Below are 12,150 nucleotides of genomic sequence, written 5' to 3'. Positions count from 1 at the left end.
CTCTCAAATAACACTTTGTTTCAACATAGTTTTTCGTAAAGGAGAGAGAGAGAGAGAGAGAGAGAGAGAGAGAGAGAGGAACCATTCTCTCTCTCTCTCTCTCTCTCTCTCTCTCTCAAATAACACTTTGCTTCAACATACTTTTAAGAGAGAGAGAGAGAGAGAGAGAGAGAGAGAGAGAGAGAGGGGGGGGAACCATTATTGAAAATATATTCTATACAGTTGTGAGTTTTAATGGAATAATGTGTGAAAAATATACCTGATAAGTTACCCAAAATGAAAAAAATAGTAAATAAACACCTTTACCTTCTGTATCAAAAACATTACTGTACTCTAATAAAAATATTGCATTTCTTTTAATCCTTAGAAAAATATTTGTCAAGAAACGCATGAGCAGCCCAAATAAAATCTCCAGCTTTGAGGGAAAACTTGTTTGGAAGAATGGACCAAGAAGACGAATATTGGCATTTTTTTTGGGGGGGGGGGGGGAGGGGAGGAGAGTTCACTGCTATTCAGGCATTTACATTAACTTTATTTAGAGGTAAAAAGAGTAAGGCCGGGAGCACACTAGCGACTCTGTGGCGCCACAAAGCCACAGCATCGTGTGGCGGGGATGTGGTCTCCCATAGGTTTCCATTGTTTTAAAGTTTTGCCGCGGAAACTAGCAACTGTGGCAAGCGACTGTGGCTCTCTGTCGCTCATCCCCGCCACAGGCGTGGCGTGGCTTTGAAAACAATGGAAACCTATGGGAGACCACATCCCGCCACACGATGCTGTGGCTTTGTGGCGCCACAGAGTCGCTAGTGTGCTCCCGGCCTAAAAGTCTTTTCTCATAGCTGTAGATATAGCGCCTTAAATTGGTTAGCTGTCCAGATGATTTGTTTTCTGTAAACTCAATGGGAATTACTCACTCACCTGTCCACCAATTAGTCCTTGTTCCTCGCCAGTCCATAATATGACGCGAATTGTCCTCCGTGGCCTTAAGCCCAGGTTTTTGAGAACCACAGCAGCGTTCCATGAGATGGTGACACCACCTTGGGCAAAATTGAATTGTCGTTAAAATGCCTATGTTTATGATAATATCCATTTCTTATTTTCCATATATGAGGCTACTTTAATTGTGTGACCTTAGTTCGTAATTTAAGTGATTCTTCGTTTTTCCTTACAATTAAATGACAAGAAAAAATTTTGACAAAGGATTTTGAATTATGGGAGTAAGTAATATTGAATTCATAGGCACAATTCAAGGGGTAGAAATCAAAACTAAAGCTGTGACTGTGACATAAATCAATGGATAAAATTGTACCAACCGTGTGTCACACGATCGTACATAGTTCATTTTGTGTATATATTATGCTAGTACCTTCGCTCTTCCCTCGCACTAAAATGAACCAGATTAAACAATGTCTGCTTTTTTCCTCTGTAACATTGTCTGTTTTTCAAACATGAAATTTCTTGTTGCTTTGAGCTTTTGTATATAAAGGAGAGTGTTCTATAATAAATTTACTCAGTTGCTTTTAACCTACCTTTGAGTCACAACCTTCTCTCGGCCCCGTCACAAAATCGTTTAACCAATACCGTCGAATAAGTTGTTAACATTTGATTCAAGAACTATATCAAATCTGATTTATTAGATAGCCACTTCCTACCTAGAACCAATTGCTAAAGAAACCTTTCAAAACACATTGACAACGCGCGATCAGAGGTGGTATACAGCAATGTAAAATCAGCACACTTACCGCCATCATCCATAGCACCCTGTCCCACATCCCAAGAGTCCAGGTGTCCCGACACCACCACAATCTCCTGAGGAGACTCGGACCCTTCAACTTCAGCTATGGTGTTTCGAGATGGTGGTGTCAGGGAAGTTACAGAGCCCATCTTCAACAGAATCTCAATGGCGTCTCCTGGAAGTATAATGGGTGAGGGCTGGTGGGGAAATGGTTTTCGAAGTGCGTTAGTCTTCGTCAAAAATATGTCGCATACAACTATTCAACGAACACAAAATTATTTATGTTATTTACCCAAACATAGTGATCATTGACTGACGTGAACGGAGGGCGAAGCATATCTTAAATTTGTCGAAAAAGTACCTTATATCATAAGCCTTAATGGTGAAATTTATAGTCTAATAATTAATCATGAAATATCAAAATTTATCTACACAGAAGCTTAACAGATAATGTTTCTATTATGAATTGCATTTGAATGTTGAAAACATGATACCCTTGCTGTTTATCTATCACAGAAAAGGTCCTCATAAGACTATCTAAGAGAGACTTCATATTAACCTTTTGCAGAGGCGATCTTCGTCAGCCAATTTTGACCAACTCCATGTTTACCTATTGCAGAGACGTCCCACAAACAACTGTTTTGGTCGACTTCATGTTTACGTATCACCAAAATGAGCCTCAATTGTCTATTTTGGAAGATTCTTGTGCTTATATATTTGACCCATGTAGACAGATAATGAGACGTCGGAATATGGGTTTTCTTCATTTATTACAAAAGGTTCGTTCGTAGGTATACCATACACAGCTACCCTCTCAGGTGAGGGACTAGTCAACTCGAGCGCCCAAAGGCAACTAACTCCCTTAGCTACCAAAATGCAATCTTGCTACAATAATATGCTGAGTTATAGGTTTTTTGTGGAATTCTCATGATTAAAGAGTTCATTTACCTTGATGTACAACACACATCTACATACATGAATTAGGACATACTACAAAGACGACCCTTAACGGACTAAATTAATGAGGTGAACCTCGATAATATATTTTGGATTTTTTATTTTTTTATTTATCACAAAGTCTGCCCATTTAGGTATCATTGAAAATGCCCCACAGTAAACTATTTAGTATGGATATCCTGTTTACCTATAACAAAGGAGACCACATATAGGCTATCTTGTTAGAGCTTATTTTTTACCTATCAGATATAGACAACCTTTAAAAGACTTCTGAAATATTATTGTTTTCTGGCATCCTGACATCTAAGGTCATTGATGCCGATATCATTTCATCATATATAAAATATAAAAGAATATTCAATTAAAACCATAAAAGTTATGATGTCATTATAAAAGTTAAATAGTCTTCAGAAGACCTGCTTCTGGAATACATATAAAAATGCCGCTTGCATAGTAGGACACATCATGTCCAAGAATCTTGGCAAAGATGAACCTGCCATCCTCACCTTGAGCCTCAAACAGATCTATCTGTTTGAGGCTCGAGGTGAGGATGGCAGGTTCATCCTTGCTAAGATTCTTGGACATGATGTGTCCTACTATGCGAGCGGCATCTTTATTATAATTGGGGCATTCGGTCAAAAAAAGCCTCACTGTTAAAGGTACCAAACAGTCGTTGCAATACGGTTGGTGTTAGCCCTTCGGCAGAAAGTCGTGTATCAACCGAGTGCGACCAACGACCCCCAGTAGATGACTTTGATAGAGAACTCACCTCTTTCTTGCATCCTTGCCAGCATAGCGGCATCTTCCACAGTGATACAACCTGTTGGTATTTTGTTTTCTGAAGAGTACCATTGCTGTCCCGTGTGTGGGGAATTAATGGAAAAGGGACTGACCGAGCGAATTAAGGATGCCACAGCCCCGACTTCTGCGGCCTTTGATGCTCCTTCGGACCTGTATTTGACTGTCTCCCCGTAGGATACCCACTCTGGATTGTACACCACTATTCTCCCTTTAGCCTGGAATTAAAATACCTTACCTGATAAGTTTAGCAATTTAGGATGTCATTATAGTAACTTTCTATTTAGTTGGAAATACGAAATTTTTGCAATAACTTTAAAATAACATTAAATATAATAGGAGAAATTCACCATAAGTTATGATGCACTAATGTGGGCAACCTCATTGCCCACCCTTGGAAAGGGCAATTGGCCAAAAATGAGTGACAAGGCAGAGATACAGCCTCATCTCACGGTTGATACCCCTCGGGATGACACCCGGTCTATCGCCTAGCTGTAAAGGCTTAATTAACTCTTTGAAAGGGTAACAGGTTAGCTGAAAGCAAATATAAAACTTGGAGCTAACAATCTTACCCTTGGCTACTCATGAGCGATCATAACCCTGTACCCTAAAGGGAATTTGATGGCATACTACTACTATAGTCAATTTCTTTTAGCGATGCAGATTTGCACCGACTCGCAGCGGTGCCCTTTTAGCTTGGAAAACTTTCCTGATCGCTGATTGGTTGGACGAAATAATTCTAACCAATCAGCGATCAGGAAAATTTTCCGAGCTAAAAGGGTACTGCTGCGAGTCGGTGCAAATCTATCTTGATAAAAGAAATGGACTATAGTATAGCATACTGCCCTGAGGCAGGTCCTTTCATGGATTAATCGCCCTCCATAATTCTCTATTCATGGCCACCTCTTTTAGCCTTGACTTCCTTTCCCTTCCTCTAGGTCTTTGTGCCTCAAATTTACGTTCTATAATGCCCTTCAGCAACCTATGTCCTCTTGAATTGTCCTATGCAGTTTTTCTGCCTTCCCTTTATTGTTCTAACTAGGGTTCTCTCTTCTCCAACCCTTCTTAGTACTCCTTCATTTGTCTTATGATCTCTTCAACTTATTTTCAGCATCCTCCTCCATGTCCACATTTCAAATGCTTCCAGATGTTTCCTGCATATTACTTTTAGAGTCCACGTCTTCGGATACGTCCCTGATTATACACGATATCTTTGGATAGTAGTTCCGGGGGTTAGAACCCGTGATACCTGACGGTAATTCTCTTGTAATATCGCTCGCAGAAATATTATACAGTAGGAAGCTGCCGAAGGGAACTTCCATCAGAACGACATGGCTATCTCACCCAAAAATAGATTTTTCCTACGTCAAAATCCGTTTTATAGTCCACGTATCAAAACCACGCAATGCTGCACTCCGTATGCAACGTTTTACAAATCTTTGCTTCAGTTTCACTTTTAGTTTTTTCGTTACCTTCGTCTCTTTCTCTCTCTCTTATAAGCTACCGTATCTTGAGCTATTCTGCTCTTAATCTCTTCACTGCAGTTTCTTGTATTAGGATACTTCCCAAGTAATTAGAAATGACTGACTTCCTCCACAGCTTCATCACCAATCTGCATGTTTATTGGAGGTCCTTGCCTTCTTTCATTTCAGAAGGATCCAATGTAGTACTGTCTGGCCAGTCAAAGTACCCCATAACTCTCTGGCGGTGAGTATTTCAACGGGCGGCGTGTAGATCACAAATAGTATGGGTCAAGAACGAATCCTTGAGGTACTCCGCTTGTAACAGCTGCTTACTCTGAGGCTTTCCCACTCGTTAATTCATCACCTTGGTCTTAGACATATTATTTTCCTTTCCATACTTCTATGCTGCCCTGTTTATCTTCTTCCAGATCTTCCAGTGACTCTTTCGTCGTCACTGAAAGAACAGAATAGGTGACAGGAAACATACCTGTCTGACTCCTCTTCAAACAGCTCCAGGTTCGGAATCTTCACCTGCAATATGTACCGGTACTGTTTGATTTAGATATAATTTTTATTAACCTTCTATCTCTCCAATCAATGGATATGGTTATTTTTAGAATTTCCAGTAGTCATATCCACTGAACCGTTTCAAAAGCTTTCTCGAAGTCAATGAAACAAACAAAATTTCCCCCATTAACATCTAAAGCTCTTTCCAATATATTCTTTAGCTTTTGATTTTAACTTCCAAGCTATTATTCCAAGCCATTTTATATGCATGACTAATTAAGCTTCTTCTTCCTTGGCATCTCCCGCTAGAGTTTTAAAGAACTCCGCTGGAATATCATCTGGTCCTGGAACTTTAGTATTTTCAGTTTATAGTTAATGTGATTTCTCTGTCATGTAAATCAGGACCAAAGTCATCATCGCCTACTTCCTCCTCTTCTTCTTCTACTTCTATACACACATTATTTATATACACACATTATACACACACACACACATACACACACACACACACACACATATATATATATATATATATATATTTATGTATATGTGTATATATATATATATATATATACAGTATATATATATATATATATATATGTGTGTGTGTGTGTGTGTGAGATATATTTTGCACATTTAAACGTGTTTGTTTTTTTTTCATATTCCAAACAAGCCATATATAATAATACATTAATGTCTGGATTCTCTTAACAATCAGTGTCGAGGCAAAATCATTCAAAGACAATAGCATCTGACTGGTCGGGATTCGAACCCTGGTCCAGGATGCTTGTATGGCAGTGACCGTACCATTTAGCTAAATGGTACGGTCATTGTCATACAAGCATCCTGACCAGGGTTCGAATCCCAGCCGGTCAGATGCTATTGTCTTTGAGTGATTTCGCCTCGACACTGAACACGAGGTCGTTAAGAGAATCCAGACATTAATCTATTAAAATATATGGTTCGTTATATATGGTTCATTATATATATATATATATATATATATACATATATATATACAGTATATATATATATATATATATATATATATTGATAAACCCCATGTACGAAATTAATTACTGGCTCATTATTAACTTTTGAAATTCGACTACAAACATTGATAAACTCATACGTAAGAAATGTAACTCACAAGGTGTGCTTTCTTTTCTAGCTCATGGAAATCCTTCACGACAAGCACTGGGGCCCGGATGCCTTCCTCTGGAGTTCCTACCGAGCTCCCTAGACCCAGGAAATCCAACTTGTGGTGACGAGGTAGGATCATCCAAGCTGACTCCTCGTTCCTGTTATGAATATTAAAGGCTCGAAACTATTTTAAGTGGAGTTTTATTGATATGTAAATAGAAGAGTATTATTTTATAGTTATCATAATTTCAAATGCAGTGCTGTAAATCGAACAATATATTAATTTCAGATGTGCTGGTCTGCGAAGTCATTCAGTGCCATAGTCCACAAAACTAAGGTAAAAGTTTAAATATTGGAAGGAAAAACTAAGAAAAGACATATAAATGAAGTAAAAGTACAAGAACATCGTAATGTATTGAGAAACACTACTCTATTATTCTACTGTGCTGAACCTTCTGGGAGCTGTTGTTGTCGTCTGTGACGGTCTGTCTCTCCCCATCCATGAACTTTTACCCCAATAAAGTAAGTGAATTAACTAACTTGTCTTCTTGGATCCTAAGTATTGATAGACGAGATTGTTACGGATATGAAAGCAAGCTCAGCTACGGGCCAAAGAAATGCTACGAAAAACCTCTACACGAAATAGGTCAAAATCATGTAGGATCTGGTACCCTGGCTTAAACGAGGGAAGGTAAGGAGTAGGACCCGGTACCCTGGCTTAGGTGAGGGAAGGGAAGGAGTAGGACCCGGTACCCTGGCTTAGGTGAGGGAAGGGAAGGAGTAGGACCCGGTACCCTGGCTTAGGTGAGGGAAGGGAAGGAGTAGGACCCGGTACCCTGGCTTAGGTGAGGGAAGGTAAGGAGTAGGACCCGGTACCCTGCTTAGGTGAGGGAAGGGAAGGAGTAGGACCCGGTACCCCTGGCTTAGGTGAGGGAAGGGAAGGAGTAGGACCCGGTACCCTGGCTTAGGTGAGGGAAGGGAAGGAGTAGGACCCGGTACCCTGGCTTAGGTGAGGGAAGGGAAGGAGTAGGACCCGGTACCCTGGCTTAGGTGAGGGAAGGTAAGGAGTAGGACCCGGTACCCTGGCTTAGGTGAGGGAAGTGAAGGATAGAACTCTTCTCCACCTCATTAAGGTAGGTTTAAAAATAAACTATAGAACTGTCATTTCTTTTTCTCTTATCAATTTCAATATCATTGTACTACTGTCATCAAAGATGAGTACTTAGACCTACCAAGACAATAATAAGAGGCGGAAAATATACTTCTGTATATTTTAGACTATTATATAGACTCACTGATTCTATATTAATATACAATATGTGAACATTTGAATAAGCATTTAAAAGAAAGGTATTTACATACTCTTAAGTAATCCCTTTTTTTTTTTTTTTTTTTTTTTTGCTACTCTTCTCAAATGGTTTTTTATACAGACTTTTTTTGTTATTCGTGAATTACTGTATGCATATTTATGGTATGATATTTAAGGATCCAGTGTGTAATTTAACTATTATTGTAAGAACTATTTCCAAACACGACCTTTCGGCTTTCGAAGTCTCGAAGATTTTTTTTTTCTTACAGAAATGACTGCACTTTATCTTAAAAAAAGTCTAACATTCAATAAAGAATATTATAAGCTTTCAATTTAGATGATTCAAATGGTTTTGCTCCTGTAAATAATATATATTCCAAAGAGTTTTAGATTAATCATGTTTCTACCTTTCCATTCGCTATATGTTTGATTTCCTATGAATAAATTAGTCAATTCCAGTCAGCGTTTTCTGTCCAAATTATGACTATATATATATATATATATATATATAGCAAAGTGTATAAATTCTTCTTCACCCAGTGGGTTAACTACTGCACTGTAATTATTCAGTGGCCACTTTCCTCTAGGTAAGGGTAGAAGAGACTCTTTAGCTATGGTAAGCAGCTCTTCTAGGAGAACACTCTAAAATCAAAAGATTGTTCTCTAGTCTTGGGTAGTTCCATAGCCTCTGTACCATGGTCTTCCACTGTCTTGGGTTAGAGTTCTCTTGCTTGAGGGTACACTTGGGCACACTATTCTATCTAATTTCTCTTCTTGTTTTATGTTTATATAGGAAATATTTATTTTGGTGGTGTTGCTATCCTTGAAATGTTTTATTTTTCCTTGTTTCCTTTCCTCACTGGGCTATTTCTTCTGCTGGGACCCCTGGGCTTATAGCATCCTGCTTCTCCAACTAGGGTTGTAGCTTAGCAAGTAATAATAATTGATGTACATAGAGCTAAGTTTTAGCTTCCCTCTAGCCAACGATACGACATTAAACTAAGACATGGTTTATTTAAATTTGTCCCCAGTAAATGGGTAAGTCTATGCAATAATGCAATATAATATTGATCAACACTTAAGGCATGAAAGCAATATTGATTTTGCTCATTTGTATAATCAACACTTTTAAAAATTTGCATTTAGAAAACGGGAAATGTCTGTCAAAATTTATACCATGTTTTTTACCGTTTTAAAAACGGATATATTAACGTAAAGGAGTGATTTTACGGCTACTAACCGTAAAAGATAATAACAAATTAAGGTAAAATTACAGTCGCCTGTATTTTACTGAAATACGGTTAAGAACAGTATATTTTTACGGAGAATTTCCTATTAAAATTACGGTTTTTTCAACAGTGATATGCTTGATAAAGGGTGTTTTACATTCAGGAATTTTATTTATTTAAAATTATTACCAAGAGATTTTTACCATAAGAATTACTGCCTTCCTTTTTTGGGTGCTCAGCTGATGTGCATTTCTGTAGTTTATAATGTTATTAATAACTTTGTAAAGACTTTAAAATCCACATGAAGTAAATACCACGTGGCAATATTGTAAGACGGTCGAGATTGAGAGCTTCATGCATTGCTGGAGTAACTCTTGAATTATTTGTATATTATATTTAAGAGCATCTTTTACTTCAAAGGGTAGATGTGCTATTATGTTACACTTGAGACTTGGCAGAGACATCAATTTAGAAGGTTCTCCATCGTATTTCAGAAGAAAGAGATCATTTTGACTGGGTAGGCCTACAATCTAGAGACCTTTAAACTAGGCCTAATTTTTTACACTTGAGAAATATCAAATGGTGAAGGAGACGTGTACAGTAGTCCTACAGGCCACCATTTAGATATTACTAGTTTAGTTCATATAGGACTAGAGGATTCTTAATGCTCCTATTGATGCCTCGAGTAAATGAGAAATTCAAATTGTTGATAGCTAAGGAGAAGAAATAAGAGGAGAAGGTGGGGGAGAAGAAGAAGTAAGAGGAGGAAAAGGGGGAGAAGAAGAAGAAGTAAGAGGAGGAGAAGTGGTAGAAGAAGAAGTGAGAGGAGTAGAAGTGGTAGAAGAAAAAAATGAGAGGAGCAGAAGTGATAGAATAAGTAGAAGTAGCCTAAGAGGGGGAGAAGAAGAAGTAAGTGGATAAGTGGTAGAAGGAGAAGAAATAAGAGGAGGAGAAGAAGAAGTAAAGGAGGAAAAGGGGGTGAAGAAGAAAACGGTAAGAGGATGAAATGGGGGAGAAGAAGTAAGAGGAGGAGAAGTGGTAGAAGAAGTGAGAGGACGCCGGAGTGGTTGAAGAAAAACAATGAGAGGAGCAGAAGTGATAGAATAAGTAGAAGTAAGAGGAGGAAGAGGGGGAGAAGAAGAAGTAAGTGGAGGAGAAGCTTATGTAAGCAACGGCCATCTTTGAATTTATAGAATTTAGACCTATGTCCCCGTTGGTGTGGCCATAAATAGACCCAGGTTAATTGAGAGAGTGATATCAACTGATAGAATCCAAGGTTTAGCGTCCATAAAGTCTTCAAATGAGAAAATGTATTATGAAAGCAAATGGACAGACATGTAAAAGCCATTGCTTACGTAAGTCTTTTTTTGGCACCTCGTAACAGCTATTTCAGCCTTATCTTGATTCACCTGAACTTTATTTGGCTTAATCTATCATAAGCTAACTTTATCTACATCAACCTAGCCTTATGTATTAGCTAAAATATTAATGGCCAAATAAATAGGCTTTGAGAACCTGCCATTAGACTAACTTAGATTTCATGATGCATACACTTAAACCAGTAGGCCTAGTTTGACATTCAGTCTATTATATTATTATTATTATTATTATTATTAGTATTATTATATTCCCCTAGTTGGAAAAGCAGGATGCTATAAGCCCAAGGGCCCTAACATGGAAAATAGCTCAGTGAGGAAAGGAAATAAGGAAATAAACTAAAAGAGGGAGTTTAAGAACATCTAGATTAAAATAAATCTATCTTATATAAACTATAAAAACTTCAAAACACCAAGAGGAAGAGAAACAAGATAGAAAGTGTGCCTGAGTGTAACCCTCAAGCAAGAGAACTCTACCCTTTTAGACAGTAGAAGACCATGGTACAGAGGCCTATGGCACTAGCCCTGAAAGCATGAGATTTTTACTAGTGGTAACTTCTGTTAGAAATTATAGATTTAAAATAGTCGTAGAAGCGAAACTTTTCTAGTTTTAAGCATAGAATTTAATAGCATCACAATAGTCTTTAGGAATTCAATAAATCATATCTCCCCATGTGTGTTACTTCCCAGATATAGAGACAATAGTCATGTATATTTTCTTCTTTAATTTCCCATACTTTTCTCTACATGGGAATTTCTTTTAAGGATTTCACACGCTCCGCAATGAGTTACTTTGTAAAATATCTATGTGTGAGAGAGAGAGAGAGAGAGAGAGAGAGAGAGGAGAGAGAAAAGTCCATTTCTTTTAGCGATGCATATTTGCACCGACTCGCAGCGGTGCCCTTTAGCTCGGGAAAAGTTTCGGATCGCTGATTGGTTGGACAAGATCATTCTAACCAATCAGCGATCAGGAAACTTTTCCGAGCTAAAAGGGCACCGCCGCGAGTCGGTGCAAATATGCATCGCTAAAAGAAATGGACTATAGGCGCTGAAGTGTTATAGGCCTTCAGTAGACCATAGCTGTTCAAAAGGAAACTTTGATGTTAATATGAAATTAGTTTCTTTTGTAAAGAAATATATTTTGAAATTGAATAGTCTAAGACTACAGGAAGGTCGTTAGCAACTTGCAAACACAATCACGATAGAAAGACTGGTTTAAGGACTTGTATCCTTTGCTAAATTAAGGTGAATTGGTCGGGAAATGGATTATGATGACTATATATATATATATATATATATATATATAAAGTGGCTAAGTGGTAGGGTCACTGTGGTTGCAAGTTTCCTGGATCAGAGTTCGATTCCTTGCCGGTCAGAAGCTATTGTCTTTGAGTGGTTCCCAGCCTGTCCTAACCTTCATTTGTCTGTCTAGAAATAGAGTTCGTAAACAAATGCCCTTAAACTACTTACTAGATGTAGATTTTAAACTATTTACTTATTCCTTTTTAAAAGGTTTAAAGGCCGCTCATGAATGGCAGAGGCAAGGGACAGTGACGTTGCCTTAGCTTGCAGGACAATGCCCTAGAAACTGACCATATATACATATGATCAGCGCCCAAGCCTCCTCTCCATCCAA

The 12,150-nt window shown here is 38.2% G+C and overlaps 1 protein-coding gene across 1 annotated transcript in view; it reads right to left on the bottom strand.

The window, feature by feature from the left end:
• Positions 1–915: 915 nt before the first annotated feature.
• The window catches only part of LOC137635540 (carboxypeptidase Q-like), a gene marked incomplete at its 3' end in the record, with an annotated part of 14,422 nt that continues 3,187 nt past the window's right edge, over positions 916–12,150 (bottom strand). Inside the window, exons 3-6 of the mRNA XM_068368014.1 lie at positions 6,608–6,758; positions 3,459–3,705; positions 1,740–1,907; positions 916–1,034 (exon numbers count right to left, since the gene is read on the bottom strand). Of these exons, the coding sequence (XP_068224115.1) occupies positions 916–1,034; positions 1,740–1,907; positions 3,459–3,705; positions 6,608–6,758 (685 nt within the window). The remainder of the gene's footprint in view (positions 1,035–1,739; positions 1,908–3,458; positions 3,706–6,607; positions 6,759–12,150) is intronic.

This window comes from Palaemon carinicauda, unplaced genomic scaffold (genome assembly GCF_036898095.1).
Source record: "Palaemon carinicauda isolate YSFRI2023 unplaced genomic scaffold, ASM3689809v2 scaffold1389, whole genome shotgun sequence".
Classification (NCBI taxonomy): Eukaryota; Metazoa; Arthropoda; class Malacostraca; order Decapoda; family Palaemonidae; genus Palaemon; species Palaemon carinicauda.
This window is presented reverse-complemented; position numbering and strand designations above follow the sequence as displayed.